The sequence below is a fragment of the Megalobrama amblycephala genome, linkage group LG14 (assembly GCF_018812025.1).
Source record: "Megalobrama amblycephala isolate DHTTF-2021 linkage group LG14, ASM1881202v1, whole genome shotgun sequence".
NCBI classification, from domain to species: Eukaryota; Metazoa; Chordata; class Actinopteri; order Cypriniformes; family Xenocyprididae; genus Megalobrama; species Megalobrama amblycephala.
This window is the reverse complement of record NC_063057.1, coordinates 2,814,942-2,837,569: the sequence shown is the minus strand read 5'-3', so window position 1 is coordinate 2,837,569 and position 22,628 is coordinate 2,814,942. Positions and strand designations below refer to the sequence as shown.

The window sequence follows — 22,628 nt, the reverse complement described above, 5'->3', positions numbered from 1 at the left end:
AATAAATAGTCTATGTCTAAAATGTGTATTCAAATTAAAATGTATTAGTGATTAAATGTTTGTTGATAATAATGATAATAATAACTTTACCATATATTATTTAACTACATTAACATGAACTAGCTATGAAAAAATTAATTTAAGATTAATTTCAATATAAAAGTTGCATCTGTTAATATTATTTAATGTACCTGAGCTAACATGAAATAATTGTTTTTTTATTAACTAGCGTAAACAAAATGAATAAATACTGTAACATATGTTTAGAGCTCATTGTTAGTTAACTAACATTAACTAATTGGAACTTGTTGTAAAGTGTGTTACCAAAATTTGTTTTAAAATGTTACCTAATCATTTATTGTAAACCGCGTATGAGTTTCGTATCTGTGACGAAACCGACGCGTGAATTGAAACTGAAAGTAAAATCAGCCGTTTTTGTTTATGTCTGACTGAAACTCTGTGAAACTGACTGTGAACCGGGAGCTGACGTATCTTGAGGAAGGTAAATACTGCTTAAGCTTAGTTCAGTTTTCAATAAAGTAATGCGCAGTTTAACGCTAACTGTGTCAAAAATCAGGTTTCCATACACACAGCACTGAGGAGCTTTTGCGGCTGTATTGTGTGTCTGTGAATGGGAGACTTCTGGAGTAAAATGGCACATTATGGACGATACAGCCGATCCACATCATGGAACTATTCCAGGGAGTATGGTAAATCAGCAAAGACTTGCATCTATAACAGCACAGATTTGAATTAAAACATAATTAAGCTACAATAAAAAAAGATTTGAATTTCATTTACTTTTAATTCACACATAATAGCAAACAAAGGGCCGGTTCACACAGAAGGCTTTTTTTTTGCTGTTAAAAACACGAGAGAACATTTTATTCTTCTTTTTGTTTTGTTTTAAAGTTGATTGCGTTTTAATGCACAAGAATCTGCAAAAGATGCCAGCACAAAGGTTAAAGACGTCTGTCTAGCGCGTGTTTACATTGAAAAACAATGAAAAGGTAGCTAATGTTCTGTGTGAACGGCCCTAAACGCTGCATTAGCTGTTCTAAGAACTACTGTAATTCAGTTTCCTGAACCATATTTTTGATGTAAATGCTGAAACGAATGCTGTAACTAACAAAATTATCTATGATCTAATGTTTCAGAAGTGAGAGGCCTTTTCAACGACAGTCTATCTTGTTGTATTAATGCTTTGCTTCAGTCCTTCAAAGCCACCACTGAACTACTGGACATACTGAACAAGTAAAGCTCTATTATCAGTTGAATATGCTGCACACTTGCAAACTACCAATAATAACACATGCTAAATATTTTCTTTTTAATGCCTGTCGTTTAAAGATGGAATCCATCAGATAGGATCGAACAGAGTAACATCCCACTGCATTTGAAGAACACCCTGCTAGCCATGAGGGATGGATCACATCCTTCTCCGCACAGAGACTTCCTGAACAGCCTCTACCGTCACACCATCCGCCGTATGCATCATATCACCCTTAAATTGTATACTTATGAAAATGGTGTCATTCTGAGTGTATTCTGTCATTGTGCTGTAGGATACACTCAACAGGATGCGGATGAAACATTCCACCTTATCCTCAATCTCATGCAGAAGCAGATGCCTGATCGTTGCTTGGTGGGTTTGTAGTAAAAAATAGATGTGTACAGGTTTTGTTAAGGGGTTACTTCACCCAAAAATGAAATTTCTGTCATTAATTACTCACCCTCATATCGTTCCACACCTGTAAGACCTTCGTTCATCTTCGGAACACAAATTAAGATATTTTGATGGAATCCGAGTTGTCTACCGTTTTTTTATCCTCCATTGAAAGCAATAAAATTCAGTGTCCAGAAAAGTACATTGTTAAAATAGTCAACGTGGCTACAGTGGTTCAACCTTAATGTTATGAAGTGACAAAAATACTTTTTGTGCGCAAAAACAAAACAAAAATAACTATTTTTCCTCTTCCCTGTCAGTCTGTTACACAGTTGGCGCAGTGCTGCATTTCCATGTTTACATCCGAACGCCGGCTCATTATTGGCTCGCTCCTGCATCTGCATCATACACATGCCTTGTGCTGCTCACATGAACAGGCGTCGGCCAATACTGAGCCGCCGTTCGGACGTAAAACCTGGAAGTGCTGCAACGTAAATAGTGTAGCATAATGACAGGGGACAGATGAATTTTGTTTAATAAAGTTGTTATTTTTGTTTTGTTTTTTTGCACACAAAAAGTATTCTCGTCGCTTCATAACATTAAGGTTGAACCACTGTAGCCACGCTGACTATTTTAACAATGTCTTTGGACATTGAATGTAGTAATTTCATTGCTTTCAATGGAGGATAAAAACCCCCCAAATATCTTCATTTGTGTTCCGAAGATGAATGAAGGTCTTACGGGTTTGGTACGACATGAGGGTGAGTAATTAATGACAGAAATTTCATTTTTGGGTGAACTAACCCTTTAAGTGTGAACTGTGTGAATGAGAATATTCAATTAAAGTCTTCACTTTTTCAGGCTCAGGAAATCCGCAGTCTCTATGAGATAAAGGTAGAGACACAGGTGACGTGTTCACATTGCGCATCCATTCAGCGAATGCCCAACTCTCTTTTCAGCCTTCCTTTGGCAATCTGTGAAGGGGGAAACACCCTGGTAAATAAGTTAAACATTCATCAATTATGTTTTGATAGTCAGTACATCAGTAATATACATTGTAATGTAAATGACCTTGAGTAAATTACACAAAGTTTCTCCTTATGTTCTTCAGGAGAGCTGCATCAACTCCTTTTTCCAGCTTCAAAACCTGGTGGACGGTGAGGAGTGGTACTGTGACCAGTGTGAAAAAAAGCAGCCATCCACTCATGTGTGTGCTTTTAGTGTGCTTTTTTTTTTTTTTGCCATTATCAAACAATATAATATTTAGTTTAGAAATGTTTTAAGTCAGCAGGAAATGGAAGTTGCGATAGTCTTTTCTTATCTATTATGACTTCTATCCGAGTCAAATGGCTTCTCAAACAGGAAAATTTATTTTGATTAAAGATTATGAGGGCACATGAATTTAAAAATAATGATGTGCATGAATCATTAATAAATGCTGCAATATTCCATAAAAACATAAGAAATGTAAATTTTGATTTTATAGTTACTGTTTTTATGTGGTAATATGGCAAATTCAGGTAAGATTTTAACTCGATTTTAGCACATGATATGCATGACTCTTTTGAGTTAATTTTGTTTGAATTTTTTTTTTTTCATGTAGGAACTGAAACTTGTCTCATTGCCTCCGATTCTGTGTGTCCACTTGAAAAGATTCAGAAACGATTGTGGCTTCACCAGGAAACTCTACAGCAAAGTCACCTTCCCTGAAACTTTTAACACAGATGTTTTTGCTACAGGACAATCCGAAAATGCACGTGTAGTATATATTTTGCAATAATAAAAGTCATAATAATAATAATATAATAATATATGCTTGAATTGTTGTATGATTGTTTTAGGTTACGAATGATTCCCCCAGGTCTGATGAGCATTACAGTCTCTATGCAGTAATAGTTCATAAAGGATCTGTTACTATGTTTGGTCACTACACTGCTTACATCAGGCCATTTCAGGACCAGGCCTGGTACTATGCTGATGACAACTACGTGCAACCCGTAAGAGATAGAGACTGACTAGAAACAGAATAATCTGAAATAGATAATATTAAAGGGTTAGTTCACCCAAAAATGAAAATTATGCCATTAATGACTCTGTCGTTCGACCCTCATGTCGTTCCAAACCCGTAAGACCTCCGTTCATCATCTGAAGCATCAAAAATACATTTTGGTCCAAAAATGTATTACTTTATTCAGCATTGTCTTCTCTTCCGGGTCTATTGTCAATCCGCATTCACGACTCCGCAGTGACGCTGCTGACGTAAGATGCTGCTGACGTGTTATCTGGTATATATAAAAATATAGCAATACCAAAATACAAACAATGTAGAATAGCTTGAATACAGCGTGCGTCTCCCTCAGACTGTAAACGAAGCTCGGGCGCACCAGATAACACGTCAGCAGCGTCACTGCGGAGTCATGAATGCGGATTGACAACAGACCCGGAAGAGAAGACAATGCTGAATAAAGTCGTAGTTTTTGTTATTTTTGGACCAAAATGTATTTTCGATGCTTCAAAAAATTCTAACTAACCCACTGATGTCACATGGACTACTTTGATGATGTTTTTATTACCTTTCTGGACATGGACAGTATACTGTACATACATTTTCAATGGAGGGACAGAAAGCTCTTGGACTAAATCTAAAATATCTTAAACTGTGTTCCGAAGATGAACGGAGGTCTTACGGGTTTGGAACGACATGAGGGAGAGTCATTAATGACATAATTTTCATTTTTGGGTGAACTAACCCTTTAAGATTTGAGACTGATATGTAATTTGATGTGGTAATTATTTTTATTCATTTGTCTCAGGCCACATGGGCGGACGTGCAGTACACATATAAAGGGTAATTCTTACTCATCTTTTCACAGACACTTTAAAAAGAGAACAACACACAAACAAACACAGACCTGCTAAATAATGATTACTTTATTCACTTTGCAACATCTTCCAGTTTTTTATTATAATTTTTTGTATACTGTTTTAGAAGCAGCACGGCCTACTTGCTTCTGTACAGGAAGAAGAGCAGGAATTCATCTGGATAACAGTTGGGAACACTGCAGTCCTCATGTTTTACTTTTTTAGCAGGACACTATATGGTTTAATGCAGAGAATATTCCAAGAATAGGACCAAAGTCTGTTTATATTTGGTGTATAAGTATGAAGAGAGGTGTTGAATGTAAGAATGTAAATCAGTATATTTTCATGTTGATTGTGGTTTATAAAGGACAAAGATAGGACTAAGGTATTTTGGCAGTGATTATTTTGTGGAGTTTATTGATATTTAATAAAATGACTGTTTTATAATAATGTTGCCTGTGATCTCAAGTTATTGCTGTAGATTTAAAAATATGGAATAAAAGATAAACTGCGCTGAAAGTTAAAAGACTTTTATTTTGAAAACTGCAACCTGGCTTTTATTTTGAGAAGCCATCGCGCTTTCAGACTTATTTTGAAAAGCATCCATGTCATGGCATTTCCCCTGCACGTCCTGGTAAACACCTCTGTCATGATCTTGTAGGTGAGCAAACACTGAAATAAAGCCCATTTCTTACAGAAAACCTTACTCAACTGAACATTACGTTTTCCCCTCAGTACGTCTGCATTTGCTACCGTGTTAATGTATAACCATAACCGTAAAATATAAATGCATAGACTGCAAGGGGAATTTAAGTCTACATTCTTGTGTGTAACTGTGTGTTGCATGCTACTGGATACAATATATTGAGGTGTATTATTGTTTGTTCTTGTCTGTTTTAGTTTTTTTTTCTTCTCTATCTCAGTATCAAGAGAGAGAGGTTAAAATGACTAATCCACTGAGAGGAGAGGTGATCAGATTGTACAAAAATGTAAGTATCATCTTCTGACAGTTTCCTTTGGCTTTCTTATAACATCTTATCTTTTCATATGAAATATTGTTCAGTGGTACTTTGTCATCCTTTATTAGACATAACATTGCATGGCAGTAGAATCACAAAATAAAGATGTGTAAAACTGTAATAGTGACTATCCATTGCTTTCTTTACTGCAGCTTTTGTATCTTGGACGGGAATATCCAAAAGGCACTGCTTACTTCAGGGAGCGTCTGAAAGCCGCTTTCATGAAGAACAAAGATGTCACAGATCCTGAGAAAATCCAAAAGCTGATTGACCGTGGAGATTTTGTGATCAAAGAACTCGAGGCGCTTTACTTCCTCAGGAAATACAGAGCAATGAAGAAACGCTATTACGAACCAGAGCATTAATCAACAATGTTTTCTGTCACAAGTGCCAGACTATATATATGTCTCAGAAGTTTTTGAATATCTGTATCTGATGTGTTGCACTATAACTGATTTGGACATAAACGTTTATTTTTACTACTACTACTACTACTACTACAACGTCTTTGTTACATTTACAATTGAGCTGTTAATTGTAATGAAAGTGATATGTTTCTTAGGTATGTATGCATGTTTATTTAAAGAACTTTCAGTTTAACGGTGTTTCAAGGAAGCGTTTGAGTAGATAACTCTACTTCACAGAAAGCAAAGTTGGTTTTTCCAAAGGATTTCTCCAGTTCCTGCACCAGGTCAAGCTTACCCGACCTTCCGGAAACCTTTTAATGCAAATAATCGAAAATGAAAAACGTTATGTGAATAGTGTGAGTGTGTATATATATATATATATATATATATATATATATATATATATATATATATATATATATATATATATATATATATATATATATATATATATATATACACTACCAGTCAAAAGTTTTGAAACATTACTATTTTTAATGTTTTTGAACAAAGTCTCTTATGCTCATTAAGGCTGCATTTATTTCATAATAAATACAGAAAAAAACAATAATATTGTGAAATATTATTACAATTTAAAATTATGGTTTTCTATTTTATTATACTTTAAAATATAATTTATCTCTGTGATGCAAAGCTAAATTTTCTGCATCATTACTCCAGTCTTCAGTGTCACATGATCCTTCAATCATTTCACAATATTATAGTTTTTTCTGTATTTATTATGAAATAAATGCAGCCTTAATGAGCATAAGAGACTTCTTTCAAAAACATTAAAAATAGTAATGTTTCCAAACTTTTGACTGGTAGTGTGTGTATATATATATATATATATATATATATATATATATATATATATATATATATATATATATATATATATGCACAATAAAATCTATACTCACTTTTTCTTTGAGTACATTGTAGACTTTGTAGCAGGTGAGGTCCTCTTTTGATAGCGTGAGTCCAGGCTGCAGTTTCATCTGTCTGCCCCCTTGAAAACAAAAATTTAGAAAACATCAGTTACTCAGAACAATGACAGCATTATGTTGAGTGCTTCACATGTCGGTATGTCTCATACCCGAAAGAATGCTGATAATAAGCCCTACGGCGATGACCGTCACAGTCCCCAATGGGCCGAAGTACAGGTATGAGAGTGAGTACCAATTATCAGCCAGGAAAGGCCTGATAAGAAATGGAGCCTGTTACATATCAGCCAGTGGATTTTGACTTGAATGATTTTCACAACCCACCTTTGTTGATTCTCCTCTTTCATTGTGAGATTGTCCATATTTGCAGTCCAGTTAGTGCCGTCTGGAGCCATTGAGAAGTTACAGCCATGTGTCGTCAGAGGCAACGGTCTGCTGTTCTCTGGTTGCGGAGGGTATATCTGTGCTCCAATGCACACCCACAGCGACAGCACCAAACCAGACAGTAGCCCTGCCAAACCTCCCTAAAACAGACACACTTTCAACTGTAATGACCACTAGATTTTTGCATTTAATAAAGAAAAATACACATTAGCCTGTCTGACACTTTTTATTGCTTTTTAAGGTTCTTAATAGGTGAAAAGCATTGATTATAGCATTACATTTAGATGAATGGCATTATATTTAGATTGTGGCATGAAAGGTTGCAGTGATGAGCCTTCTAGCTGATCACAGATATGTTGTGCTCATGAATGCAGTGATTTTATCATTTTAACTCAATTTCTGCACTCTAACAAATGCTTTTATCATAACAAACAGTGCAAACACAAAGTAAATAAGAGATTAATTTATTATAATGGGAGTTTTGGTGAGAGTCTAGAACTGAGTCACTGATAAACTTGTGCTCTTTGATTGACAGCTTCTCCAGTGATTGTAAAGGGAGCATTCTTTGATTACTTTCTATATATAATTTAATCACAGTTTAAATAACAGATTATTATCATCCTACTAAAAGAAACAATGTGAAATTGACCGTTTAGTCACTGATTTAATTTACTGACACATAGAAAAAGAACATCTGACTGTTAATGAATCATTACATATCAGAAATTAGTCAGTCTATTATGTATAAGAGGCACATTCTGCAACGATTCGTTATCTGGGCTCGGTTACAATAAAAGCTGTTTTTGGACTAACGATGATGTTTTTAGTTCTGAAACTTACAGGATGTTCTTAAAGATGATGACCTCATATGTCAAAAGCTCAAGAAAAAATTTATTTCTCAGTTCATGACCCCTTTAAGGCCTTAAAATATCTTAAATCAGAGGAGAAAGCCTTAAGTTGCGTCCAAAATGACGCACTATACACTATGCACTATGTACTCATCCATGTAGTGCATGAATTGTATAAGGTTATTTTGTTATTTAACAACGGAGTCTGATACCCCCTTCCCCCTCTGCTACGTAATTAAAGCTGCGACAGCTGTGTGCATGAAATGTCCAACATTCCACACTTCGTTTTTTCCGTTAATTTAGTCCATCATCCAGGTATTTAAAGTGCACTTTTTCTTTTTGGAATTTTCTGTGTGAACGCACTACTCGCACTATTTGTACTTAAAAATGTCATAGAATTGTGCATAGGTTCGCGAATTGGAATGCACCTTTAGTCCAGGTTTCACAGACAGAGATTACACTAGGATTAGGCCTTAGTTAAATTAGGACATTTATGCAGCTTTTATAATTGTGCCTTAGAAAAAACATTACTGGTTTGCATCTTGAGACAAAACAATGGCACTGACATATTTTAAGATTTGTCATGCAAGTTGCTTTCAGTTAAGACTGTTCAAATATGCATTTTAGTCTGGACCAGGCTGAAGCCTTGTCTGTGAAACTGGGCAATTCATAAAGTCATGGTATTAAATGTTGCGTTGGTAACACTTTACAATAAGGTTAATTAGTTAACTACATTAGTTAACATGAACTAATAATGAACTGAACTTATACAACATTTATTAAGTTAACATTTACTAATACATTATTAAAATCTTGTTAACATTAAAGTTAATGCACTGTGAACTAACAATGAACAAACAATAAACAACTGTATTTTCATTAACTAACGTTAACGAAGATTAGTAAATGCAGTAACAAATGTATTGCTCATGGTTAGTGCTGCCTCAGCATTTTGACCTGTTTTCCAGTATAAATATAGGCTATTCAATGTACATTTACTTGAGATGGAAATGTAAAATGAAGTCTTGAAAAATGTAACAAAATGAAAGTGCCCCTATTATGGATTTTTGAAAATTACCTTTCATGCAGTGTGTAATGTACAGATGTAATGTACAGATTTGTGTACAATATTTTTTTTCAGGATTATTTGATGAATAGAAAGTTCAAAAGAACAGTGTTTATCTGAAATCTAATCTTTTGTAACATTATAAATGTCTTTACTGCCACTTTTGATTGATTTAATGCATCCTTGCTGAATAAAAGTATTCATTTCTTTAATTTCTTTTCAAAAAAAAAATAAAATAAAAATTCTTACTGACCCAAACTTTTGAACGGTAGTGTATAATGCTACAGAAGCTTTGTATTTCAGATAAATGCTGTTCTTTTGAACTTTCTATTCATCAAGGAATCCTGAAAAAAAAAGTACACAACTGTTTTCAACATTGAAAATAATCATAAATGTTTATTGAGCAGCAAATCAGCATATTAGAATGATTTCTGAAGGATCATGTGACACTGAAGACTGGAGTAACGATGCTGAAAATTCAGCTTTGCATCACAGGATTAAATTACTTTGTCAAATATATTTAAATAGTACACAGTTATTTTAAATTGTAATAATATTTCACAATATTACTGTTTTTTACTGTATTTTTAATTAAATAAATGTAGCCTTGGTGAGCAGACGAAACTTCTTTTATAAACATTAAAAATCTTAGTGGTTCCAAACTTTTGGACTGTACTGTATCTGTATTTGAATGTAAACAGTCTGCAAAGTTGTAAAGCTGAAAGTGCATCACAAATAAAGTTATTGTCTCTCAAAAGAAAGAGTCGTCTCTGAACTGTTTAAAGGAGTCGTTTGGAATTCGAATCCCATTTCCGTGAAGTTCACACGTCACGAGTTAACTCATTTGCATAATAAGGCCCGCCTACGATCTGCGTGGGCTTTCGAGAAGATTCCAAACGCTCATTAATGTCGACGAGACACGTGCTCTGCGATGTGAAATTAAATTCGGTTTATTTTCACTTCCAAAGGATGGATGCGAAGAATCAGTATTTAAAATTCATCTTTACTATGATATCACAGCAGTATAATCCCAATCTTATGATGTGTTCCCGACTGCTTCTCCAATCTCCGCGAGTTCAACGCTGGATTCATAAAACGGCTGTCTTTGAAAGATGGCCAGTTTGTTTCACAACCTGTAAGTATGATTAATAATTGCTACTTTAATGTTCTGTCGACCATGCAAAATATGCAACTAGTTTTGTGCAGCAGCAGGTCTTCGTCTAACTTGCATTCTAGCTCTGCTAATCAGCTGTGGGCCTGCAATTGTCTAGAAATGTGTCGAATAATGTATGGAATGTCTGTCGTTATTACTTGGAGTTATGATAAAGGATGGAGCAAGATTTTTTTTACCAACTTTAATGTTACATCAGTCATACACGTTAGTGCTCCGTTAACGAATGCACTGTGATACTGTTAATTACACTTCCCACGTGTGCACCGCAATTAACTACATTAGAAATTTAAGCATCAGTTTGTTGATGGACATACACTTGTTAATACTAATGGTGGAAATTACAGTTGCAACTTCTCATATTGTAAGTCCAACTGAGTAGCTCATCGTCGTCGGTTGAATAACTAGTTATTCTGATATTTCATCATCGGTCTCGCGCTCAGATTGATAGGTTAAAATCGACGCCATCGTTACTGCCTTTACAATGTGTAAAATGGCTGAGCTTTGCATGTAAACCGGTTTTAGGAGACCTTCTAAAAAATAGGAACCTTTCAAATAGCATAATTGGGGCACTTTAAGTGGATTTATGCTTAAAGCAAGAACATTCAAACTTTCCTTTGAATTAAAGGGTCTGTTTCAGCAGCAGTCTGAAGTTTTGAAAAATGCTACAAAAGTGGGATGAGGGGAGCCTGACAACACAGCAATGGCTTCTGATTCAGTTTTATTTCGCTCTCATTAAAAGCATTAAAGGATTAGTACCCTAAAGGGACCTTTGCAAAAATAAAAAATGAAGGAGTTTCGCGTGCTCACGAGATACTTTCGCATGCGCACGAGAAACTTTCGCGTGCTCGCGAGATACTTTCGCGTGCGCACGAGAAACTTATGTCGTGCGCACGCGTTACAAATTCAGGTTTGTGTATACTATAACCTATTTCATTTGTGCGTCACTGCCTATGAAGAATGCCAGAGTATGGATGCACATAAACTAATAAAGATCATGAAAATTAAAGAGAAAATGAGAGTGGATGCACATGAACTAATACAGCTGTATTTGCTCAAAATCTGGCTTTCTTAGACCAGATCGTCTAGGATGAATCCAGCTAATTATTCGTTTTAATTAAACACGTGCCTTCCTTATATCTAAAGTGCTTTATGTCAATGGCTCTGCTCGCAATAAGCGCTGTTAGAACTGAATGGAGAAAATAAGCATGTCTCTGCCACCTGTAAGGATGCGTTAAATCCGACAAAGTGGTTTAATAAAGGGCCGTTTGATCTTGTGAAATATGAAATTTTAGTACGCCTACATTTTACAGTTCCAGTACTTTTACATGGGAAAATATAAATATGGTAAATATACCAATGTTTTTTCATGAACCATTAAACGTGGCATTATGACAGTGCACACTGAGCCCATTTCCCAGCGCGATTCTTGGATGCCACAAAGTTAAATACGTTAAAATGGACATAAGTCCTTGAAAAATGACGCACTTCCCTAACGAAAGCCACATTTTGAGCACTTTTTACTGTATCAGCCTTATTTATTTATTTAACTTGGCAAAAACAACAATGCACACAACTATTCATATCCCGGCCGTCACAGAGAATGCTTTAAAGCAGACAGACATAAGGCCTTGATATAAACTGCCCTACAAAAGTCACATTTCAGCAAATAGATCGTTATTAATTTATGCACATCCATACTCGCCTTTTCTGCATAATTTTGAGCAAATGGAACTTTAATAATTAATGCGTGTCCATACTATTTTCTTCTTTAATAATGATCTATTTGCTCAAAATTATAAAGAAGAAGATAGTATGGATGCGCATGAATTATTAAAGATCTGTTTGCTCAAAATTATGCAGAAAATGCTAGAATGGATATGCATACATTAATAAAAATATATTTGCTCAAAATTGAAAATGCGAGTAGCCTATGAATTAATTAATAATGATCTATTTGTTCAAAATTATGAAGAAAATGCAACTATGGATGTGCATAAATTAATAACTATCTATTTGCTCAAAATTATGCAGAAAATGCGAGTATGCATGAATAGGCTAAATAAAGATCTATTTGCTCAAAATTATAAAGAAGAAGATGGTATGGACGCGCATGAATTATTAACGATCTATTTGCTCAAAAATATGCAGAAAATGCGAGTATGGATGAATTAATAAAGATCTATTTGCTCAAAATTATAAAGAAAATGCGAGTATGAATTAATAAAGATCTATTTGCTCAAATTATGCAGAAAATGCGAGTATGGATGTGCATAAATTAATAAGATCTATTTGCTCAAAATTATAAAGAAAATGCGAGTATGGATGAATTAATAAAGATCTATTTGCTCAAAATTATAAAGAAAATGTGAGTATGAATTAATAAAGATCTATTTGCTCAAATTATGCAGAAAATGCGAGTATGGATGTGCATAAATTAATAACGATCTATTTGCTGAAATGTGGCTTTCGTAGGGCAGTTTATATCACGGCCTTATGTCTGTCTGCTTTAAAGCATTCTCTGTGACGGCCGGGATATGAATTGTGTGCATTGTTCTTTTTGCCAAGTTAAAAAAATAAAAAATAAATAAGGCTGATTCAGTAAAAAGTGCTCAACGTGGCTTTCGTTAGGGAAGTGCGTCATTTTTCAAGGACTTTTGTCCATTTTAACGTATTTAACTTTGTGGCATCCAAGAATCGCGCTGGGAAATGGGCTCAGTGTGCACTGTCATAATGCTACGTTTAATGGTTCATGAAAAAACATTGGTACAGTAAAAATGATGAAACTTTGTATTTCGTTAGGGCAGTAGGCCATATTTATATTTTCCCATGTAAAAGTACTGGAACTGTAAAATGTAGGCGTACTAAAATTTCATATTTCACAAGATCAAACGGCCCTTTATTAAACCACTTTGTCGGATTTAATGCATCCTTACAGGTGGCAGAGACATGCTTATTTTCTCCATTCAGTTCTAACAGCGCTTATTGCGAGCAGAGCCATTGACATAAAGCACTTTAGATATAAGGAAGGCACGTGTTTAATTAAAACGAATAATTAGCTGGATTCATCCTAGACGATCTGGTCTAAGAAAGCCAGATTTTGAGCAAATACAGCTGTATTAGTTCATGTGCATCCACTCTCATTTTCTCTTTAATTTTCATGATCTTTATTAGTTTATGTGCATCCATACTCTGGCATTCTTCATAGGCAGTGACGCACAAATGAAATAGGTTATAGTATACACAAACCGGAAATTGTAACGCATGCGCACGACATAAGTTTCTCGTGCGCACGCGAAAGTATCTCGTGAGCACGCGAAACTCCGTCATTTTTTTATTTTTGCAAAGGTCCCTTTAGGGGCTCCGTAGATTAGTCCACTTTCAAATAAACTTTTCCTGATAATTTACTCACCATCATTTCATCCAAGATGTCCATGTCTTTCTTTTTTCAGTCGAAAAGAAATTAAGGTTTTTGATGAAAACATTTCAGGATTATTCTCCTTATAGTGGACTTCAATGGACTTAAGGTCAAAATGTCAGTTTCAGTGCAGCTTCAAAGGGCTTTAAATGATACCAGACGAGGAATAAGGGGCTAATCTAGCGAAACGATCGGTCATTTTCGAAAAAAATACAACTGTATATGCTATAAACAAATGTTCGCCTTCTAAGTGCTTCCGCCAAAACTGCATTTCCGTATTCTCCAAAAAGCTTACGCTGTATGTCCTACGCCTTCCCTATTCTACTTATGGAAAAAATGTAACCTGCGCTGCGTCCGTAAGTAGAATAGGGAAGGCATAGGACATACAGGACTAATCCTTTAAAGCTTCCCACCAATGCATGCTGCAAATTACCATTACATGCAACACAATATACACATGTTTTTTTCTATAATTTAATGCACAAATAAACACACATCCATTTGCATTTTGGTCTCTGCATCATATATGAACTTGCTGTTGCATCTTTGATAACTTATTTTTCTGCATTTTTATAAGCTGTTTGATCGGTTAAAGAGCCGCAAAGACCGGACGGGGATTATTTAAATGAGTAACATTGTGAATTCACAAGATCCGGAAAAACACATTGTAGTCCAAACGAGCTGTTCATTGTAGTTCCTGAAAAGTGGATTCTGTTAAATAAATGATCTCCCTTTGGAGTGGACTTTGAGATTTGTAACCTTGCAGATCTTTTTTTATGCTCAAACAGCAACATTACAGACTAACTAAAGTTGAAAAAGTGAAAAAGCATAATAGGACCCCTTTAAGTATCACTGGAAAACGAGACAAAAATACAAAGTAAGGAACATCACTTTTTTGCAGTGTGATCAGAAGGTACAGTAAAATATATTTATATATTCTAGTGCAGGAATAGGCAACGTCTGTCCTGGAAAATATATTGACCTATTGTTTTCTCTTCAATTTAGTCCTTAAAATGTTTTCTTGGTCTTAAAGTCCTTTGAAAGCAGTTTTGGACATTGCTTTACCATGGAAAGCCTTTTAGCATGCTTAACTTCAAATTCGTTATCAACTTCAAATTTGGAAGTGCAACACAACTTGGTTAGACATATAGCTTGGATTTTCTAGTAATTTTAGAGTCAAATTAACTTGTAAAATACATTTTAGAATAAAACTGTTTAGTTCAGTACATTGGCTACAGTTAACAAACTTCTATAACAAACTTCTTTTTTTACAATAAAAAAATCTGCCGAGAATCTTCTTTAAAAAGAGACCAACCATAGGTCTGTATTGACGAATTACAACCATTTAAGTTCAAATCTACGCTCAAAAATGGGGGTCAAATTTACTTAGTTAAAGTCTAGCCATAATAACCTTTGTGTTGGCGCATGGAAACAGGATGCCAAGAGAAAAGAGGCCCAGTAGAGGTCCGCCAACCACTCCTACGATGCTAATAGCAGCCTGTTGAGGAACAAACAGATGGAAAAATAAAGATTATGCCATCATTTGCCCTGTAATTTTCACATAATTCATCAGTAACCCACCTGTAGCATCCCTCCCATCAAAGATGCTAGACCAGCCATTCCAATGCACACGGCACCATAAAACACACCTGTGATTGGGAAATAATATCTAGGTTATTAGTTGGAATCACTGATAATGTGTTAATGGGCTCTAAATGAAGATATTTGCTCACTCATGCCCTTTGAAGCCCAGGACAGCTGCCTCTCTGACAGACTGAGGTACGGGCGCATCAGATCTGTAATAGTTACTGCAGCCAAAGCATTTACACTGGAGGAGACTGTGCTGTAGACAATAAATATAATACATGCTCAAGAAATGCTAATGTGATGCATGTGGTAAAGGGTGTTTAAAACAATTATCACATAAAAAATTGTCTTTAACTTATCTGCATGTCATTCATTCTTGCATTTAAACTTGCATCGTATTGGTTATGTGGAAACGAATGGCACAAATTTAAGTGCTGATATAGAGAGGAATATTTTAGATAACATTTTACAGTGAGGTCTCATTTGTTAACAATAAAGGATTGTAAAACAGATTATTGAAGTATGTTTTACTAGAAAATACTATTTCAGTCTATTTCAAAATTTCTCATTTAATTCAATGTGTTGCTTGCTATTTCTTTGTAATTGTGAAATTTACTAGCAATTTCTGCGTGAAAATTGTTTCTATACTAGAAATAATACTATACCCCCCCCAGTGTGCATTAGCTAACCTGAACTAACAATGGGCGATATGTTTTATAAAGCATTTATTAATATTTGTTAATGCTAGTTCATAGAAATGCAATTGTTGATTGCTTGTTCATGTTCACAATGCATTAATGTTAATAGATACAACTTTATAAAACATTAGTAAATGTTGAAATTAACATGAACTAACATTAATAAAAGCTGTAGAAGAATAATTTGTTGTTAGTTCATGTTAATTATTTTTAACAGATGATGGGTGTTTACATTAAGTACTTGATTTTACATTTAATTTTCATTCTGTCCCCTCACACAACACTATCGTAACAGTTTATAAGAATAACAAGAGTGATAGTTTAATGGTATGGTCCTTTTTTGAGGCATAGTTTCTTTGTATGGCAAAGAGCTGCTTGGACATTCTGTTAAATGTCTTTTTTGTGTTCTACAGGAGGACATATGGGTCTCGAACAACATGAGGGTAAGTAAATAATGATAAATGTACTATTTTGGGTGATCTGTACCTCTTAATAGAGAACAAACCTTAAAGTGCCACTATATGCTGCTGCCACAAACAGTCCTGGCAGACCAGGGTATTCGCTCAGGATGTCCAAGACCAGGTATGGCATAAGCTTATTGCATATTATAGAGGGAGACATTGATGTTGCATTGATTGGTAATAGCATCAAGACTTGTAATAACATGCAAAGATTATAATGTTGTTGCATTTGAGATACATTGCTGTGGTTTATGATGTACCTGGTCTTGAGCAGACACCTTCTTTGCTGTCCATGGATCACAGTTCTTATAAATGGAGTATAAACACAAGCCACAAAATACTGAGCATATTGAAATAGCCCAGAGACACACTAAGTTAATGTACAAAGCCCTGGAAAGAGACAAAAATACACATATACATAAAAGGTTTAGTTATACATTGCATCTATTTCAATGTGAAGCCGAGAATTATTTTTTGTGCAATGCTCACATTTTGGCATGGAACAGGGACTTGCATGATACATATCTCTGCACCTGAGCTTGATTAATGCCATATACGCTGGTCCAGAGGAACGTCCCTCCTACTGTGATGCTCCAGAATGTGTGTCTCCTCAGCGGGTTTGGATCGAAGCTGAGAGGGTTGGACACAACATGAGAAAGTGTAAATTATTCATTCCTGTACCTGTCAGTCATGTCACAACTCACTCCCATAGGTTGAGTCGGCCGCCCTTGGAGGAGTCACTGATGATAGTAGAGATCCCGCCCTGCAGAAGCACTGATTGGATGATGACAGCCAAAAGACCAGCCAAAATGATGCCAACCTGGAACACGTCCGTCCACACCACCGCCTTCAGACCGCCCTGTCAGGGTAAAGGGACATATCAATGCTTCTTAACCTTTTTGACTCCAAGGCCCCTGATTGTCCACAACAATATTTGAAGGCTCTGTGACTTTTCTAGTTGTATGTGACTTAATGAATAAGTAGCGATCAAAATAGAGTAAAAAAAGTTTTGAAAGTAACTTGATGCTTCAAATAAAGATTGCATCAATTAGGTAGCGACAACTGATTGTTAAAAATGTATTTTTCATTGAATCATTCAGTCAGGAGACTCTTTCAAAAAGAGTGATTAATCCAGTAATGAAACAATTGAAGTCTTTATGAGTGAGTCATTGAATCATTCATTTAAACCGATTAAGTAATAATAATAATAATTTTAAACAAAATAAATTGTTTTCTCAATTTATTCAATCGTGCAGTTCTACTCTTTTACTAACATACTATTGTACAGTAGAGAGTGCAGACGACTCCAGTCGACATGACGGCACCCCAGAGATCCACACCTGTGACTGAGAAGAGAGAGGAGAGAGTTCACTTGACCATAGAGTGCTGCGCATTATCAAGCATACTTGTTACACCATGGACTTCACAAATAATGCAGTTCGACTTCAAAAAATAAAGGTTCTTTACTGGCATCTATAATTACATAAATAATCTTAAATATCCATGGAACCTTTTTAATGCACAAATGATTCTTTATAGTGGAAAAGATTATTTCCTTTAGATTTTAATAGTCCTTTAGATTATTAAAATTTTGTTCACGTTAAAAAATAATGGTTTAAAAAAAAAACACAAAATGGTTCTTCTATGGCATCCTTTTAAAAAGTGAAGGAAGCAAAGTAGAAAGTTCTGGTTCAAGAATAAGGTTAATGTAGAATTAAACTAGTCATTAGTAATTGTTGAAGTGCAAAAAAATCCTACCTTGGTTTAAAGCCAAAGCTGGAGCGTAAATAACCAGACCAGTGTACAATACCTGAGAAGAGATGGAAAATAATCTAAACTACATTGAGTTTTTTCTGTATGATTTAATGAGACTGATCATAGCAAGGAAAACACTCACTGTCTGTATGATAAACAGGACTGTCCCAAAAAGTCGAATTACTTTATTGTAACGCATCTCCAGATACTGCAAAAAATATCATTTATACATTAGAGGTGGAAAAATGAAGTTACATTGCAGTTGCAGTTGCTTTTACATCAGAATGAATGCACTATTGACACATTTTAACATCATTAATGTTTTACATTTAATATATTAAATAAAGTTAATATTTTAGATCAGCAACATTGTTTAGTTTTTGTTTTAACTATTATTTTTAATTAGCTTTTATTTTTATATTTTCAGTTTTCATGCTAATTTTAGTTTGATTTTTAGTCATTTCATTGTTTTTGTCATTTTATTAAGTTTTTTTGTAAGTATTGCTATTTAGGTTTAATTTTTTTAGTTAGAAATTTATTTAATTTATAGTAATAAATTAAATGTTATAGTATATAGTATTTTATTTAGTTTTAACTAGTTTTTTTTATGATTAATTTCCATTTAATAATTTTAGTGCTTTAAACTTATCAGATAATTGCCAAAGCAACATTTAATTTTTGTTTTATTTCTGCTTTATTTCAATTAACAGAAATGTTTTTTAGTTAGTTACTATAATAACCTATAATAACCTTGATGATTAATGTTTTACCTTTAATATATTCAGTAAAGTTACCATTTGCATTCAGAAATATTATTTTTTTAATTTTATTTTAGTTTTATTTTGAATTAGCATTTATTATATTTTTAGTTTTCATGATAATTTTAGTTACATTTGTTGTAATTGTGCTTTTTGTCATTTTATATTTATTTTTTTTATTTTTTGTTTTTCTAATTTTAGTTTAGTTTAGGTTTTTTATTTCAGCTCCATTTCAATGAAGAGAAATGTTTTTAATTTTAGTTTTAGTTAACAATCATAACTCTGAATTCAACAATAAAAGGTGTTTATGCTAAAGAGTTTTTTTCTCATCTCACCTCATAGGTGCTGGTAATGCCCAGTCTGTAGAAGATTGGCAGGAAGATCTCAGAGCTTACTGCCACCATCAGAGCATAAGAAAAGCAGATGAGGATGAAGATGGCTCCGTACTGATACACTTCCACCGGGGTCCCCAGAACGGTGATTGCTGACATGAAGCTGGCCGTCAGGGACAGGGCCACCGGTACCGCCGTCATACTCCGTCCACCCACCAGAAAGTCTGCGGAGCTGCTCTGACCTCTTCCGGCGAAGGCGTAATACACCCCAATTCCTGCAGAGATGACCAACATTAAGGTGAAGACCACATAGTCCCACACATTGAAGGTAGGTCCACTTAACATCTTAGTGCACATCTGAACTTTTTTTTAACAGGATCTCTTGATTTTGCAAAGCAGCCTTTGTAGCTCTATTTGCAAAATATTATCGGTGATCATCAGGTACTCATTGAAAGCTGATTGTTCAGAGATTGTGTCATGACAGTCTGAGGAGCCTCTTTGCAGTGCAGTCAGTCAGAGAGACTATGATTGTTCCTGGAGCTGTGTGCTTGTCATCATCTCACCCGTATCACATTCATTCCTCCTTACACAGCAGTTGAGCTGGAATTTTTTTCTTTCTTTCGGTAATTAGATAATGTGTTTATTCTTGTGTGTGAGACACAGAAAGAGAATTCACTCCCTACTTATTACCAATGCAGCCTAATGTTTTCAACATTATTAATCTTTGTATGTATACTTAGAGGTTTGTTAAATTATAGATATATATATATATATATACATACATATATATATAAATATATATATATATATATATATATAATATATATATATATATATATATATATATATATATATATATATATATATATATATGCGTAACACAATAATGTTTTTTTTTTTTTTTTTTTATATGTCTAGTATTTATTAATGTTTATTTCAGTTTTTTTCTTATTTTAACATCAAATTATTGTGAATGTGCAACAGGTAGCGTAGGATTTTAAAATTTTAACAATGCTAATATGGTAGTTATCAGTGGCCATGTTTACTTCTAAACCAACAAGGTATATCTAGTGTTCATGAACTGTGTTTAAGCTGTAATATCTAGGTAAAACCTAGATGCCAGTAAAAGTCTATGAGGATATGTCAAATATGATTGATAATTACATAGAGTTTGTATTGGTGGTATGGTTCTGTTCTGGGCAAGAACACCTGCGCATCCATGTAGCTTAGCATGGATAAGAGCAGGGAGAGCAGCAATAACCCCCCTAGGGTCAATAATTTAACATGTACACATATTTCAAGAATTAGTCTGATTCAGGGGAATCATAAGGCCAATCCTGACTGAAGAGAGGAGGAGCTGGGGATGGAGGAGGGTAATTAGCTCTTAAGAAATGCATTAGCTGCTGATAATACTGAGGAGCTTATATATGAATGCTGTGATAGGTGTTGTATTCCTATAGGTAGACGTAAGTCACCTAGGAGTCAGCTGATGCGAGCTTGACTGACTTGACCTGCCAGAACCGACGCTAACGCTGAATTTCTTTAAATAATTAAAATGTTATTTATAAATGGTTCTTTTAAGATCTATTCACTGAAAGGTTCTTTGAGGGACCCAAAATGGTTCTTCTATGGCTGTCACAGAGTCTAAGTGTGGTAAGGGTTGAAGACAGGATGAGGATGAAGAAGTGCACAGTTTTCTTTTAGAAAGGAAACCTAAACCAAACGTAGTGCAAGTACTATGAGTCCCAGGCTTGGAATACGTAAACAGATTATAATTACCTGAATTATCAGAAGAAACACAAGGACAAGCAAACTTGAGTAGCTTTCCTCAGGCATAACTCGGTAACATTATTAAAATTAACATCATATCAGCAGTAAAATAATTTCTCTTACAATGTTTTCACAGTTAGTCCATATAGTTCAATCACAGTAAATCACAAATCATGTTTCATGTAAACAAAAATACAGTATTGTACCACTTTTGTATTACTTCAAAACAGTTGTCACAGACTCAGTCCCATCCACAGCATCAGACCTGTCAGCTCCGCCCACTCGATCACAGTCACCTGAATTCTAATCACCTGCACCAGGTCATTAGAATCCATCTTAAGTCAGTCTTCAGTCTTCCAGTCACTTCCTTCTCTGCACTGCACGCCTGTCAGCATCTGCAACAAACACAAAACTCTTTATGCTCAAGCCAAGTGCTATCATTCTACATGGAATTCAATACTCACCTGTTTGGAACACTGTTTCTTTGAACTACCTGTGAATAAAGGAATTGTTGTTGATGTTTACTTCTGAGTCTTCTCCTGTTATTGTGACAGAAGACCAGACCTAACCATGCAACGTGTAGCAGAAGCTAGTGAAGCCCGGAATCCATCTCCCGATCTGTTTACTGATCTGGTACAAGTGGTCAGGCAATCAGTACTAATATCCGTCACCACTTCTTCATTGTCTGTCTCTGCCAGGCCCATGGCCTGACCAGCAACCTACTCCGGCAAGGAGTAGGAGTGTAGCAGGTTCTTTCTCCAATGCTCGCTCTTTTTTGAGATGCAGCCACAGTTATACCCAACAGATTGAGCGAATATAGCATACATCATCTCTTTGCTATCCGGGAGAGCATTACATTGGGCTAATTCCATCTGTGAACCTAGAGAACCTTTGACAAATTCCTTGACAGCATTCACCATCATCTGTTTGAAGTCATCACCGATCATCATTACCTGGAGTATCTTCTTGACACCAAGAGACTAAACACCCGAAAGACTCACAGAGATCTCTTCTTCACTTCAACTTAACTGTTACTTATAGACCTTGGAGCAAGAACCAAAGAGCTGATGCTCTGAATGCACAACCCTGTGCAATGCACAACCCTGAACCCTGTCCAGCTCATCCAGAATCCATCATTGTTAGTTCAATTCAGTGGTCTTTAGACAATCAGCCACTAGCAACAAGCCAGCTCCACCTGGAGATCCTGAGGCCTGAATCTACGTACCAACATCCATTTGTCTGCCCCTCATGGACTCAATTCACACCTCTCTAGGCTCTGGACTAGAGGTCTACAAAAAGGACCTGGGACCCAACCCGGGACCCGTACAGGTTCGGGTCTATATCTTAAATGGTCAGCCGGGTCAGGTCTCAATCCATTACTTTCTCAATCCATTTTACTCTGTTTGTAATACCCGAGTCGATTGGAGATCACCCGGCCGTGTTCAGAGTCAATCAGCGCTGTGCGTGTGTTCTGTATCT

At 35.2% G+C, this 22,628-nt stretch overlaps 3 protein-coding genes across 10 annotated transcripts in view; 2 read left to right on the top strand and 1 right to left on the bottom strand.

Moving 5' to 3' along the window:
- Positions 1-182: 182 nt before the first annotated feature.
- LOC125245965 (LYR motif-containing protein 5A) lies at positions 183-6,032 on the top strand. Of its 8 annotated transcripts, XM_048156763.1 has the most exons (13): positions 183-502; positions 578-710; positions 1,158-1,254; positions 1,351-1,487; positions 1,566-1,645; positions 2,528-2,662; positions 2,778-2,873; positions 3,270-3,419; positions 3,508-3,663; positions 4,480-4,514; positions 4,656-5,189; positions 5,452-5,517; positions 5,700-6,032. In XM_048156763.1, the coding sequence occupies exons 2-11, from the start codon at positions 632-634 to the stop codon at positions 4,711-4,713; spliced, it is 1,023 nt and encodes a 340-aa protein (XP_048012720.1). In that variant the 5' UTR covers positions 183-502; positions 578-631; the 3' UTR covers positions 4,714-5,189; positions 5,452-5,517; positions 5,700-6,032. The 8 variants fall into 8 exon arrangements, with proteins under 8 accessions (XP_048012720.1, XP_048012721.1, XP_048012724.1 ...); XM_048156764.1 differs by lacking the exon at positions 183-502 and having other exon boundaries at positions 509-710; XM_048156767.1 differs by lacking the exons at positions 183-502; positions 578-710; positions 1,158-1,254; ... (5 more) ...; positions 3,508-3,663; positions 4,480-4,514 and having other exon boundaries at positions 5,042-5,189.
- A 105-nt stretch (positions 6,033-6,137) lies between these two features.
- On the bottom strand, positions 6,138-20,108 carry slc5a8 (solute carrier family 5 member 8). The gene is made up of 15 exons (XM_048156774.1): positions 19,383-20,108; positions 18,432-18,497; positions 18,293-18,344; positions 17,813-17,880; positions 17,239-17,393; positions 17,024-17,164; positions 16,795-16,924; positions 16,579-16,667; positions 15,522-15,631; positions 15,370-15,437; positions 15,200-15,286; positions 7,226-7,425; positions 7,054-7,157; positions 6,878-6,966; positions 6,138-6,265 (listed from the first exon to the last, which is right to left on the bottom strand). The coding sequence occupies exons 1-15, from the start codon at positions 19,734-19,736 to the stop codon at positions 6,155-6,157; spliced, it is 1,824 nt and encodes a 607-aa protein (XP_048012731.1). The 5' UTR covers positions 19,737-20,108; the 3' UTR covers positions 6,138-6,154.
- utp20 (UTP20 small subunit processome component) overlaps positions 19,575-22,628 on the top strand; it is a 56,404-nt gene continuing 53,350 nt past the window's right edge. The window contains exon 1 of the mRNA XM_048156762.1: positions 19,575-19,707. The gene's annotated coding sequence lies outside the window, so the exon portion shown is untranslated. The remainder of the gene's footprint in view (positions 19,708-22,628) is intronic.